This window comes from Homalodisca vitripennis, unplaced genomic scaffold (genome assembly GCF_021130785.1).
Source record: "Homalodisca vitripennis isolate AUS2020 unplaced genomic scaffold, UT_GWSS_2.1 ScUCBcl_600;HRSCAF=2980, whole genome shotgun sequence".
Lineage (NCBI taxonomy): Eukaryota > Metazoa > Arthropoda > Insecta > Hemiptera > Cicadellidae > Homalodisca > Homalodisca vitripennis.
The window spans coordinates 126,482-142,555 of NW_025776733.1; the positions used below are offsets into that span (position 1 = coordinate 126,482).

General features: G+C 34.2%; 1 protein-coding gene across 1 annotated transcript; it reads right to left on the bottom strand.

Moving 5' to 3' along the window:
* Nucleotides 1-7,916: 7,916 nt before the first annotated feature.
* LOC124370874 (piggyBac transposable element-derived protein 4-like) lies at nt 7,917-9,017 on the bottom strand. Its single transcript, XM_046829176.1, has one exon. The coding sequence runs from the start codon at nt 9,015-9,017 to the stop codon at nt 7,917-7,919; it is 1,101 nt and encodes a 366-aa protein (XP_046685132.1).
* Between the last annotated feature and the right edge of the window lie 7,057 nt (nt 9,018-16,074).

Genomic DNA, 16,074 nt, shown 5'->3' on the forward strand with positions numbered 1-16,074 from the left:
TTCAGATTACAACATTCCGTTCACTTTAAAATTTCATGATTATAATTGTAGTTATATTGATTGCAACTGTCAACATATAGAAAAGGTCAATAACATTAAATATTTGGGTATAGTCTTTGATAGTAGGTTAACATGGGAAAACCATATAAGCGACCTTCATAAGAAATTACGCATGTCAATAAGAAAGTTCTATTTTTTTAAAAACTGTTGTGATAAAGAACTATTAAGAACATTATATTATGCACTAATCCATTCACGGATGCAGTACGGAATAAATTGTTGGGGTGGGACGTTTAAATATCTAATTGAAAAATTAAGAGTTACTCAAAACTACTTCCTCAGAATAATTTTAAGTAAACAAAAAACTGACAGTTCATTTCCACTTTACGTTGATTTAAAAATATTACCGATTCAACATCTGTTTGTATATAAGGTGTTAAGAACCTTCTTTATTAGAAGCGGGAATAATGGAAACCAAAATTTGTTTTACTCTACCCGTAATGTACAGCATGGTACAATAAGAATTCCTAAAGTGAAAAAAGAAATGTTTAGGCATTCCTTCCAATACCTTGCACCTAAATATTTTAATCAAATACCAATTTCTTTTAGGACTTGTAATTCATTTAAAGCAAACTGTGCTAAACTGTTTAACTGGCTTTTATTGCAGGAAGATGTTAATTTTTTAAATTATGTCCTCAGATAGAATGTAGTTCAGTTAGTTTAGCATGAAATTTAATTAGTATATTTACATATTATTATATTTATATATTTCTTATTTAATTATTTATTGTTACATGTGTTAAATGATATATTGTTGATTTGGTACGGTTATTGTTAAAATGTAATTGTTATTGTTAAGATTTTATTATTGTTATTGATGTGTTATTATTAGTTGAATTGTTGTTATTCTGTGTTGAGTTATTGATATAATGAATACCGACATGTATGTGTGTATATATATATATATATATATGTATATATATATATATGCATGTGTGCATATATATATATATTGTATATGATCTACAGTAAGATGAGTTAGTGCACTCAGTTACAAGAAGGAAGGAAAAGTTATATATTTGTTATTTCATTATTTATTTGTTACATGTGTTGAGTGATATATTGTTGGTTTGGGTACGGTTATTGTTAAAATGTTATTGTTATTGCTAATATGTTATTGTTATTGTTAAGATTTTATTATTATTATTGATGTGTTACTAGTAGTTTAATTGCTGTTATTATGTATTGAGTTATTAACGCCATGAATAACGACATATATATTGTATGTTCTACAGTAAAATAAGTTAGTGCACTCAGTAACAAGAAGGAAGGAAAAGTTAGAATTGGATTAGCTTACCTAGATAGAGGTTAGTTACACACAACACAATACTTGTATCACTTGTATTAATTACCACACAATCACAACTATTGATTTTCACAACACATCCACTTGTGACAGTTTAAACAAAATATAGGAAAACACAATATGGATAGGATAGTAAATTGTAAATGGATAGTTTAGTATTTGTTTTTGATGAATTGTGTCACTGAGTATCCAGAGTGACGCCGGCTAATGCATGACTGAATCAGGCACAATTTGGACAAACCTCTGTCTGAGAGCGAAACTGAACTTTGCTCTCTGAGCAGGTTAGACAACCAATGAAAATAAAATCACTGTTGGCCGGCGTTATTCAACAATATTTGGATATTCATAGAAACCTATCAGCTCTGGTTCACGTCGGTAGTATTAAAAAAATAAATAAAATAAAAAGAAAACACTACAATTGGAGGCTCGATTTTAAATAACTACACAAGTTGCTGGACTCTAGATTAAGTGTATTAATATTATTATTAGATTATATCACTGGCCACACTACTGGTAATAGTGGTCAGTAAATTCCGAAAAAGTTATTGTGAATTATACTTTGTAAATTATTGATGGAATAAAATTATTATTATGTTATAATTGAAGTTAAACATAGTTAAAACAAAGTAATAGCTCCTTCTTTCATCCATATTTTTTATTTTATGTAAAGTATATGTTATTTATTTGTTTCTGGTTATACATACGTTGTAGTTAGAAGTGAATGCCGTTTACTTTCGTGGATATATGAAAATTGTATTCTAATAACTATACAGTTTTTAGAGTAAATGATAAATGTGTGCATACTGAAGTAACTTGTTAATATTTTGTTAAAAACCTTATAGTATTACCAAAATACATTACTGTTTAAACATTTTCTGAGTAAAATATCCTAAATAGACTGTAAAAACCAAAGTAAATATAGTTGTATTAAAAATTCAGTACTACAATCTTTTAACCTTTTAATTAATTGCAAAAACAATTCAAAGAGTTATTAAATAAATTGATTAGCTTATAATATTATTGAAATTTGATGTATTTAGCTGCTTACTCTCAGAAATTTGAAATCTTCGTACACCTAAAACATTCTTCTTCCACAGTACACTTCCCAAAAGCATGATTGACCTCATCACTCACGAAAAACCCCTTTCTTTTAATTTAAGCAAATGAACACTCCCGTTTTTTAAATAATCTTATATTTTCTGGTTTTATAAACTATGTTAAATGAAACTAGAAGAACCTTGCTGATAAATTTAAACAAGGTAAAATGAAAGCAGGAGTCTGGTTTTCATCAAATGGGATTTTGCCAAATGAAATATAAATCCCACTGTTTAATCAGTTCAGAACATCGGTAAACAATCAACTACAATTGAATGTAAGTAATATCAATTACAGTAGCTTGAACGAATGCTTATCTGCAGCTTATATTATTTTTTGTTTTTATTACCTGGAATTAAGCTGAGGTTTAATTATAGTTAAATATTTATACAAATATAAAAATGAGATATACTTAGCCTATTTGCTTATCTGCTACAACTGAATATTAAGAATGTGCCTAAAATGTTACATTAATAAACAAAATCATATTGTTAATGAGTGAAAATTGATTTATCACTATATTTGAAAACTGGCTAGTGTTTTTTATATATGTCATAAGCTATCTGTATATAATACCTTCATTATATAAACTCCTTGGATATATTTTATTTAACTCACTCGATATTTCCCATGATAATAAAATTTGTAAAGCAATCAATCGCAATTCAATACAGAATTACAAAATAAGGTGTCGGAACGAAAGCTTATCTTATCTACAGGATGTGAATTATGTGACTGCAATGTATCAATGTTAGGTACCGTATCATGATTATCTCTTCTTTTGTAAAGTAACCGGTAGTAACACTAGAACTAGGTACAGGTATTACCATACATCCACAAACTAGTCTACATCACAAATTAAAGCGTAATTATTAGAGATAGTGAAGTATTTTGTTTGAAAGATGTTTTGTGTCGTTAAGTCACTTAACGGTTCATGTGCATGTAATAAGTACTAAACTAATTTGGGACGCATTGTGCATAGCAAATACTATTTAAACAGATTATAAGATGCTACGTATGTATTACAGCTTATTATATGTAGTATGTTATGTGGAATCTATAAAGTATTGTTTGCTGAGAAATCGTTCACCACTGTTTTACGCCTAGTTTTTACGACTTATAACCCTAACGACAAGTGTAGGGTATAGAACGGACTGAATATTGTATGATACAAATTCTCTAAATTATGTCTAGAATAGGTAATGAAGTGGGTATGGTACTAAAAAAGTAATATTTACTGACTCATTACCTGATACCGCTTCCTAAACCGACGTTTTTACAATCTAATCTCTGTTTCACAAGCACGTTTTGGGGATACTAGTTTTTTAGTTTATACGACAGGTAAGATCAAAAATTATTTATTTACAGCCTATGCTGGGTTGCAAGGATTATGTGAAATACATTACTTAATTAAAAATTAGTACCTTACTCGTATACATTACCATTACTCGTAAGTAATGCAACCTAATAAGTCAATCTTTTTTGCTAATCGTAAAAGAATATTTATTTTAAACTAAATGTTAGTGCAAGGTTAAACGGTAAAATACAATTACATAAACCAACCGTATTTAGACTGGACTGAAAATATACTCACTGAAGAAGAAAGCGAGTCTAAGCAACATGCATAAGAAACTGTGACTTGCTACATATACATAAAGTAAAATATAGAATATAGCTGTATTAACAAAAAAAAACTTAAATATGCGTGTTTCTAAGCAAGTAAAATAGTTTTTAGTAATCACTCTTTGAGGAGTTAATTTTAAGTCACGTACAGTCACGCCCACGGAACATATTGTGTGCATAAATATAAATCTATATGTTTATAAACCAATAATAGTTTTATTAAGTAGTATTTAATATTACAAAACATGTAATTTTATTTAATAATATTTAATTTAATATGTGCAATTAGATCTAGTAAAGATTAATGATGTTATATGTATTATTTTCTATTTTTCTAGGTCATACAGTTCTTAAAAGTTTCACTACATTGCTATGAACTTTAAATTTTTTAAATTACCGAAACTGACTAGATCATGTTAAAGTAACGAAATGTGTAATATACATTATATAATAATAGTGAAACTGTTAAAACCTTAAATGTAAAGTAAGTATTGCTTGGTAAACGGTAAACGAAAAATAATCTTTTAATTACTTATAACTTAAACTGACATTAATATTTATTTATATTACTTCTTAGTGTACAGTGCGAATTATAAAACGGCAATCTAAACTCTAAGCCTTGATTTCTAACACTGTAATATTGTTTATAAATGTTTATATTCAAGTAATTAGATGGCTATGTTTGCCTGAATGAGTTTCTATTATAAATGCACTACGAATTGTTAAACGTATTCTTGTTGAATTAATAATAATAATAATAATAATGTTGTCTTTATTTTCATCAAGCGTTTCTCAGTTACATACAGAACAACTGCTTTTCAGAACAACTATCGTCAAATACAACATATACATGAAAATTAAATAGAAATAAATAAATAAAATCTATACATTAAGCAAATTCTGCCTCATCTTATTCTTAAATGTAGCTATTGAACATTGTTTCACGTTTGGTGGGAGTTCGTTGTACAATTTCGGGCCGGAATAAGAGAAGCTCCTCCTTCCCAACTCCAGCCTAACTTTGGGAAAGTGAAGAAGATTCCCATGGCGGGTTCTGCGCTGAGAGACCTCATCCCGAAATGAAGAGCTTCTCACTAAGGTACTGAGGCTCCTGATTAACAAGAGCCTTGTGGACCATGCAACACGTCATGACCCTGCAGACGGTCTCTACCGACATCATCCCAGCGGCATCTCTGTAAGGAGAGACATGCTCAAATCGTTTCAAATTAAAAATGAAACGGATAGCAGAGTTTTGCAACTTTTGAATGCGATGCATGTCTTCTCCAGAAATGCTATTCCCGTAGGCTGGGAAACAGTAGGCGAAAACGGACAGGACTAGTGACTGTATGATACGAAGCTTCGCAGACTCAGGTAAAATATCTCCAAATCTGTAGATACCCCTCAGTCTACCGAGTGCTCGTTAACAGGCATGCGTGACATGGTCAGAGAACGTGAGGCCACTGTCTAGCACAACGCCAAGAGTTCTCGCCCTATCAAATACAGCCAAACTCTGGCCATCGAGCCTCACCATCACTCCTCTTTCACTGAGGGACTGCACAATGTTGTGTGGCGCCGTATGCAACACAGTGCACTTGCCTATGTTTAGTTTCAGCCCATTCGGCATTGACCACCCCAATATTTTTTCAAGGTCGACATTGATCATATCAATGGCTGACACCATCTGCGATGGCTCATAAGACAAGTGCAGCTGCGAGTCGTCAGCATACAAATGAACTGTGCAATTTTGCACACAGCTTGGCATATCGGCTGTGTACATATTGAACAGAATAGGCCCTAGGCAACTACCTTGAGGAATGCCTCGATACTTCACAAGCGGGGTTGATGTTTCACTCCCTAAACGCGTCACCTGCAGCCTGGAGTCTAAGCATGACCTTATCCAATTGACTACGCTCAAGTCAAAGCCATAATAGCTCATCTTCGCTAAAAGCATCTCATGGTCCATTGAATCAAAGGCCTTAGAATAATCCAACATAACAATGGAGTTATATTTACCCCTGTCTTTGGCGTCAATCATATCACTGAAAAGATTTGTCAGGGCTGTACATGTACTATGATTGCGCCTGAAGCCCGATTGCAGCTTCGGTAAAATATCCGATGTTTTCATAAAACTGTCTATTTGTCTAATGGCAATCTTTTCCAGTATCTTAGACATGGCTGGGAGTATTGAAATTGGCCTAGGCTGGACTACCTGATTGGCAGCTTGCCCTTTCGGTATTGGCTGAACAATATTTGTTTTCCATGACTATGGAAACACGCTGCCAACCAGGGAAACATTTACCAGGTGTGTAATGGCTTTGACTGCGTAGGGGCTCACTGACTTGATCATGTCAATCGAAATTTCATCGCTGCCCACAGCTTTAGATTTTATTTCATTCATTGCCGAAATAACGTCTCTTTTACTGACAGCGTAAAACTTAAATTTATCTCTAATTTCTTCTCGGCCATTGGTTGCAAAAAATTCCCATACGCTTTTATCAATCTTCGGGCCAGCTCCCATGTTTATAAAGTATTCATTGATCTCATGCGCTTTAAGTTCTGGTGGAATGTTCGAGCAATCCCTTGTTTGTACAATATCATGTTTCTTAACACATTCACGACGACGTGCGCCACGTGTGGTACACGGCGATCTTCTCACGAGCGCGTCGTGTACCACGTGTGGCGCACGGCCCACATTACAGCAGCGCGTCATGTACCACCCGTGGTACACGAACAATGCATTTTCAAATGGCTCTCTGAAAACTAACGTTTGCCTAGAAGGTTCTACATTTCTGTCTACGCCATCTATAAAACTCTTATAATATTTTTCATTCAATGCAAACTCGTTTTTCCCAAAATTGGTGTAAAAAATTGCATAGTATCTGAATAGTTGTTTGCCGTGTTTGTGATAGCTAATAAGCCTATCAGCAAAGATAAACCTGTAAACCTTTATGTTCTTAAACTTAATATATGTTCATACATTTAGAGTAGTTATTACGGGTAGATTAAAAAAGTTGCTCACGTTATAAGTTATGAGTTTAATCTGCAGAAAGTGACAAGTCTAACCTAACAAATACTTCGTAAATTGAAATAAAGTAATGAAAATAACTTAAGTATTAAAAAAACTCTAAATCTACATGACATTTTTCGTCTAATGTTTGTTATTGAAACAGTCCAAACACATCGCTGGATTATCTGTGCAGTCTTTGCAGAAAGTTGTAACTCTCTTGCAACGTTTTTCTGGCTTCTGTTGTTCCATGACAGGCAACTAGAGACTCATAGCAAGGTAAACATCGTTTTCTTGATTGCTTAGCAAGGCCATCTCTCTTAACTAATTCGTGTTTTTGAGTAGGTAATCGTCTTGCTGAAAACAGCACATTAAATGTTGAAAATATGGTTAAAGTCAAATGTTCAAGAAGCTTATAATTAAAATTGTTTGTACAGACTTTGAGGCCTAATTTACGTGTAAACTATTTGATCTGTTTCCTAAAACAATACGGATTCAGATTATATAATTTAAATGAAATACACTAGTTATAAATAAGATTACCTGAAATCGGAGGTGTTGAGAGTTGGTTAGAAGCAGGATTACAGTTACTGTTTTCCTCTACAAGCTTTCTTGCCAAAACAGATCGGAATTTTAGCATATCCCATTTAGCTTTCTTTTCCCTAACACTGTTGAATACCACAAAGGCGTTCACAACACATGTACCCAGCAATAACTCTAGTGCAAACCTTCTTGTACCATTTAGATGTTTTTCTCAATGGGCTATAATACGAACTCATTTGGTCTGATACGTCTACGCCCTTTTTGGCATCATTGTAAGCTAAAACACAGCTAGGTTTCATGATTGGTTCGTTTATTTCTATTGGTTTTTTTACTGGGCAATAAGTTGTCCCCATCCTCAGGTCGAGTACTTATCAAGTTTACTCGCCTCTTGTCGACCCAGCTGATTACTTTTACACCTTGTTTGTTCTCCTGCGCATACACTTCACCCTTTTTCAATTTCTTGCTTATAACAGTCTTCGGATTGGACTTCAAATCCTTTCTCAAGGTACCACAAAGGTAAGTTTTTCTTTTAAGCAAGGCCTCAGCTAACTCGACGCTGTTGTAATAATTATCAGCGTACAGCAAACGGCCGTGGCCTAAGAAATCATGAATAAGATGCAGCATTATTTTTTGTTTGTGGCCTTTTCCAGATGTAATGTCACCTTTACCTACGTATATTTTGAACTTGCAGGTATAGCCATCAGGAGAACAAAGCTTGTATATTTTCACACCATATTTGTGTGATTTGTCCGGCAAGTACTGCCGGAAATTAAGCCTGCCTCTCCACGGGACCATGGTCTCATCTATAACTACAGTTTCACCTGGAATCCTGACAGCTTTGAATCTATCATTTAACATGACCTGCAGATTTTGGAGCTTTTTCATCCTGGGTTCTTCACCTACTGCTTCTTCATTATTATGAAAATGAAGACATCGAAGAAGCATTTCAAACCGCTCTCTCTTCATAGCCTGTTTTATGAAGTCATTTTTAAACATGGTGTCATTTGACCAGTAAAACCTTATTTGAGGCAAAGGGCACATCCCCATCACAATCAAAATCCCTAGAAATTGTTTTATTTCTCCACTAGTACAGTCAATCCACTGCCTCATAAAAGACCTCTGTTTGGGGATATTGTTTGAAATATCTTGCCGGGCATATCGGTTTGTTTCTTCTACGATGAGGTTAATAATATCGTCTGTTAAAAACTGCTCTAATACTGTTACAGGATTTGATATGTCAAAATCATATACTAACCCTTCATTGTCAGTATAGGGAAATTGTCTAACAGTACTCTTTATGTCATCCCACTCATTACCATCGTCATCATTACCGGTACTTGTTTCAGTTTTCACCATTTGGCCCATCATCAGTTTCGGGCACATTGCCATTGGCGGTTTCATTATTTTCCTGATAAGGTTCTTCTAATTCTGATCTTGTATTATTTTCATAAATATTTAAACCTAATTCATCACTTAAGCTTATATTTTGTGAGAAATAAAGAACTGCATTCTGAAGGCTTACGTCATCTGAAGTAACAATTACATTTTCTTCGATATTTAATGCATGACTTACTTCATTTGCATCAAGTTCCTCATCATTACCGTCTGCATTTGAATCCTCACTATCTGCTTCAGATGGTAAGTATTCGCTCCCCGACACAGAAAAATCAGTAAGTTCACTATCACTGTGGCCTTCAAGAGCATCATCGATCTCTTGTTCGTCCATTTTATTACAATTTCACTACGAAACACCACAAAATAACTTTCAATTCAACACACACCCAGTCACTAGCAGTGGTAACCTACAAATTAACGAAGCAGACTGACAGAAGAAAGACAAAAGCGCGCCAAACGATGCTCGCTAAATGTCTAGCTAGACGCAGGTTAGAAGCAACACATGTACCACGTGTGGTACACGACGCGGTAGATTAATGTCTTATTAGTTCAGCGCGTCGTGTACCACACGTGGTACACGCACATATATGTATAAAAGTTCATCAAAAAATGGTTTAATTTACGTTTTGATAGTTTTGCACATATTTTATAACTGCTGTCGAGTGATTTAAGCAAAAAAACAAAATACGCATTTCTGACAGATTTTACCGATATCAACACGCCACTTAATTACGAAGGTAGTTATCACCTACGTCGTGAATGTGTTAAGCCATGTCCAGAACTCCTTTGGATTTTTTGAAGAGGATAGCTTTTCAGAAAAAAATCTCTTTTATGCAATTCTGATCATATTATTCAGTCGGTTTCTTATTTCTTTGTACCTCTCCCAGTCATCTATATTCCTGTACTTCCAATATCTATTTCGCAACTTATTTTTAACCTTCGTCATCTTTCGGATGTCATCGTTTCGCCATGGGGCTTTTTTCTTGGACACTTTCTTACATACTACAGGGGCATTTTTTTCATATACTTTCCTGATATTATTTGTTATCCATGCCTCCACAATATCAACGTCTTGTTCGTTCAATATACCATCCCAGTCACAAGCCGCTATCTCGCTTACAACTTTTTCTGGGTCACAGCTGCTAAAATCTCTATATTTAAACCCTTAAAGCGCCGTAAGCGCATATGCGCGCGAGGATCGACTTTGCTTTGAACGCCGTAAGCGCGTAGACGCGCAATATACTTGTTTTTACTATTTTGCACTGTTAGTTCAGAGTTTTGTCCGCTAGACTGTGAGGGGTGTATGTTACAGTAGTGTAGCGGGGCTGTTGCCACATCACGTGACAATCTTTGTGTTTTAACGATCGATACTGAAACCGGTTTTTGTTGAACAGCTGGCAGTTTGGTAGTATTGCTCAACGCCGCAAGCGCATTTATGCGTACGTCACTGCCTCGCCGCGCGCCGGGCAGCTCTTGTGTTCTTCTTCATATCCTGTTGAAGCAGTGCGAATAGTTGATCGGTAAACTACTGTGTAGTTGTATGTGTTATATGATCATCTTTTTATGAAAGTTATATATTTATAAACTTTTGAAATAAACAGTTTCTTGAATGGCGATAAAAGTCTTTTTTCCTCGTAGAAATATTTTTACTCCTTATATTTATAATTATGTATTTTAGCTCTTGTTCCGAAATTCTACATTTATGTTTATTTTTTTTATTTAGGCTTGTTTTTACTCCAATAAGTGTTACAATATTTTATTTACTTCTATAAACATCTGAAAACCATTTTGTAATTATTATAAAAATAACACCCGTTAGAGGACTAAGAATTTGGAAAATATTTGGTTTTCAAATTTTTGGCATGTAAATTTAATTTTTTATTATAACTTTGTATTAAATATGTAATATACTTATTTTCTAGTTCTATTCTAGTACATATAAGCACGCAATGTCATCATTGATATACATAATAATAAAAGGAAACAGTAAGCATTGGGTAAAATTTATAAAGGAGCTGGAACGCTACATAGTAAATCATGTGTATTTTGGGCAATAAATATGATAAAAGATATATTTTTGCAGTTTCTGTTTTATTTTGTTACCTAAAAAAAGAAATTAAAATTAGCGTTGAGAAAATATAATTTTAATTTTTTATAATAAATGAGCGCTAATCCAGAGTTTAGCTGAAACTGTTTGGCGCTTTAAGGGTTAATAAATTTGTGTTCTATTTTGTTCTTTGTAACCCCAACAATGCAATAGGTTAACTTGTGATCTGTAATTCTTACGCCCCTATGATCCTTAATACTCGAGACATCCACGACGCCGTTCCTCTTGACCTCAACCGACCTGTCCACAATGATGTGGTCTAACAATGTGGCTGAGGTTGTTGTCACTCTGGTGGGCTCATTGACAATCTGTGACGTATTGGATTCTTTCAAGAGTCGGCAGTAATATCGAGATACGTTGCTTGTTTTTGACATGAGATCAACATTCATATCTCCTAAACATATCACACCCCTCACTTCGATCGCAAGATCCACGAACAGAGAGTGAAACAAAGAAGCGAGACAGGTATGCCTAAAAATGGGCGGCCTATAAGCCACACACAGCCCGAGCCTCTCTCCCCTCAATTTCAAAACGACACAAATCGCTTCTATGCCGGGGTCAAGCTGATTCACGAAGGAGTGCTGTTCAAATTGAATGCCATATTTTATGTAGATAGCTACACCACCGCCTCCCTCCACCCCATCGGCATCATTTGCATTGGAGTTTCGGTCACAGCGCAACATCTGATAACCAGGCAGTGAATAGTTAACAGATGGAGTTGCTGGTTGCAGCCATGTTTCTGTCACTCCAAAAACATCAAAATCAAAATCGCACACAACCGAGCCCATCTCCGAAAACCCCGTATTCAGCGATTCATGGAATGAGGAAATTGTACTGCCTCTTCCCAAAGTCAAAGCACCTTCATCTGTATCCGAGCTGCGTCCAATTTCGGTATTGCCTGCCCTGTCGAAGATAATGGAGAAGCTGGTTGTTTCACAAATGGTACAATTTCTGGAGTCGGAGAATATCATTCCAGCCTTACAGTCTGGGTTCAGGAAGGGCCATAGCACTGCAACTGCGCTTTTGCTCGTTTGTGACGAGTTGCTTCACGCAAGGGCGGATAAGAAAGCATCTCTTCTTGCAATGTTTGGACTTTTCACATGCATTCGACTCAATAGACCACAGGATGTTGTTGGCTGTAATGCATTTTTATGGTTTTCGACCAGAGGTGGTTTCTTGGTTTGATTCCTATTTGGTGAATAGGAGACAAAAGGTTAAAATTGGGATGGATTTCTCCTCATCTTTAAGTAGAGTTGCTGGTGTTCCACAGGGAAGTTGCCTTGGGCCCATTCTATTCACCCTGTTTTCCGCCACTATGGGGTTCAGACTTGCAACATAGTCGCTTGTATTCATACGCCGATGATGCTCAACTGTGTGTTGCATATGAAGCCGGAAGAGCTGACTCAGCAGTTTCCATTTTGAATGCTGACTTAAGCATTGTCCATGATTGGTCTGAGAGGCATGGGATTAAACTGAACAAGGAAAAGTGTAGTGTGTTGTCGATTCCTTCCAATGTGGGTTCGGAGACAGTGGGTGAGGTGTTGCTTGGCAGTGTCAGACTGAAGGAGTGTGAATCCTCAAAGCTCTTGGGCCTCATGCTTGATAGTGGCCTCACACTATCTGGTCATGTAAGTGCTGTTTGTCGGCGAACACTTGGTCGACTGAGAATGCTATACAAGCATAGGCACATGTTTTCTTAGAGAGACCAGGCTTCGCCTTGTCCGGGCTCTTGTGCTCTCTGTGATCGATTATTGCCTCCCTGTCTATGGCAACATTGTGTCTAAAGGAGATTTAGAAAAATTACAGAGGGTCCAAAATATGTGTGTAAGGTATGTATGTGGTTTAAGAAGGTTTGACCATGTTTCGGAGGCTCGACGATCGCTGGGTTTGTTGACTGTAGCTGATACTTGTACCCTGCGCTCCTCATGCCTGGTTTACGGAATCCTGACCACTGGCAGGCCGGGATATCTGAGAGAAAAACTAAAAAGCAGGTCTCAAGTCCGATCTCGCAGTACTAGACAGGATCAAGTGTTGGAGATGCCTCGCGTTCGCCGTGAATTTGAAAGAAAGCGATTTGCGTACTTTGCTCCCAAATTATATAATGAACTGTCCTCCAGCATAACAGGCCAGGGTGTATCTGAAACGACATACAAAGAAAATATATACAAGTATTTAATGTACAATACAAGGTGATATAGCCATATATAACTGTATGTGTAATATTATGTTTTATTTATTAATAACTATAAAATAAGCTTTTAATTTTTAAGAACTATAATAAGACATGAGTCGTTTTGTAAACCAGCAATTATTGTTGAAAAACCGCTCCAAAATAAAGTCCTTATTTATTTATTTATTTATTTATCTCATGTTTAGGTGCGCGACTCTGAGTTCGCTGCTTCCCCCCTCACGTGCAAGTTTCCCGAGAGCCGCGACGTGAAACTTGCGGCTAATTGATATTAGTTTAATTATATTACTAATTGATATTAGTTTAATTATAAACTATTCGTAATAAACTATTAAAGGTAAAATGACGGCTGGTATAAGCGTTTTTCATGTTGCTATACTTCCTTTTCTATACAAAACTAATTTTCACCAGCACACTAGCAGTAAGAAGGATAATGACCAGACTGTTCACACTACAACAGGCACTAGAGAACACTTGAGAGGCAAGGTGTCTTAAGGAGGCTTTCGAAGCGCTGCATTCAAATCCTTCATTATATTTAAGGTATCCCTATTATTGCTGATGCCATCTTTGCCAAATTTTTAATTGTGGAGATTTGAAACGTTTAGATAAAAGAAGTCAACACAATTATACTCTATTAGGCTTTATATGTTAATTTTTACTACATTAGATTTTTGTATATGCTTAAGTATCTCAAAAAACTAAAGTAGTTGGTTCAAAATTATACCTTGAATAAGTAATGATAGATAATGATATAGATTTGACATTTAGTAGATCACTTGTACTAGGTTTACAAAACCATATCTTTGGAAACTTTAAGGTTTATAATCAAAAGTATCAGTTTAAGGCTGTAAGATACTAATTTATTCTTTACTAGGATACGCTTCGTATTTCATGGAAATAGCAATTACCATATGTTAGAGTATATATATATATATATATATATATATATATATATATATATATATATATATATATATATATATATATATATATATATATAAGAAATGTATTCAAGAAAAAGAAAGCATATCGATTTATACCACAGACTGCAAAAATAAGTATAAGGACTTATGCTGAATTGCTTAAATTATCATTGTTGCTGGCTTGTTGTAAGTAGAAGTTCCAGCTTAGTAGTTTTGAAAGTGACAGTACATAAAAGGTTTCCTTACAAATCATACTGACGATGTGCAATTTCATTATCGTTTGGATGTTTTTCAAAATTTGTTAAGGAAACGTAAGCCACCGCCCTTTAAAATACCATTTCTCAAGATAAGAAAAAATAATTTTTTTATCTTACTATGCATGGTTGCAGGTATTCAAGAGAAAAATTAACAGCTATATTTAGTATTTATGAATACAAATTTAACGTTTTATTATTATTACATATTGACATATTACGGAATTATAAATTTAGTATTTATGTTATTGCTTATTTATATGATATTGATCTCTGTACTACTTGTTAAACGTTCCGGATTAATTTGTTCATATATCTTAAAACTGTGCCGTGTATATTTATTTTATTTCATGATTTTTTTGAAGATTATATTTATATTTGTACTGATTGTTAAGTTGAATAATATTTAGTTCAAGGTTCGGCCTTGATTCTGCTGTAGGGTGAGCTGAAAATCAAAAACATGCTTATTGAAGCTCAGAAAGTAGTTAGCCGCCTTTCTTGTGAAACGAATCATTAGTATTTAGTATAAGATCTGGGACAGCAGGACCTAATGAAAGCTCGTCGTGTTGTTCTGAAAGAGTGGAAGTAGATTTCTCTAAACAGGTAAACAGCTTTTCAGATCCTAGATCATAATACATTTGGCGTAGATATAAATTTCTGGAATAGGGCATTACGGATTAGGGCATTACGTACAAGGAAGCCGTTTTAAATGTGTTTTTGACTGAATTATTAACAAAATAATACTAGTTTAGCAATAATGATTACAAAATAAAAAGGGAGTTTTAACTAGAGTCCTTTCCAAGCTTATAATTAACAAGATAATGCAGCTCTTTGCATCCCTGGTGAATATAAAGCTCTAGTATCCATGAAATATTGGTCGTTAAAAATATTGTACATCTTAAGCTGTGCTTACTGTATAATAGAATAACCTAACTCTATTGCAACCTAAATTAAAATTAAGATTAATTTAATAGCAAATTATAATATGAAAGAATATAAAATTAAACAAACAAAAACTGTTGTTTCTATTTGCCTCTCAAAATAATTCAAATAACTATTATCTAATAATTTAAATAACAATTATCTTTTTTAAAACACTCATATTAATCATTTGTCTGTTTAATATTGATTATTAGTTTAGTTACAATTTATACATAAAAACTTATTATGGCTTGGTTTAATAGATTTCCTTTGACGATTGCTTTCCGGTGTTATAAAAAGGTTGAGTTGAACCTTTGTTTCCCACTACTATTGTATGCCAATCGTGGTGCTTTGTAACAAAAGAAAAGTGGAACTGCCTATAATCTTATGGACACATATAATTGCAAACACAATAGACGGTAGTTTTACTTTAGGAATATACCATCATGAAACAAATTTTCAAATCAAAATAACTAAATTTGTTTTAGTAAAGTTGAGTAAAATTTAATACAATAAACATCTACTTCAGTAATTCAATCTAAACTAGCCAAATTAAATCGTTTTAATTTGATGTGAATAAATTTAAAGTAAAATTAACTTTAAAGCACTAATGACACCACTAAAGATAGGTTAGGTTATATAAAGGCAAGTGTTACCC

Coding starts and splice junctions, on each gene's coding strand:
- LOC124370874 (XM_046829176.1), bottom strand. CDS start 9,017: ATGGCAATGTGCCCGAAACTGATGATGGGCCAAATGGTGAAAACTGAA.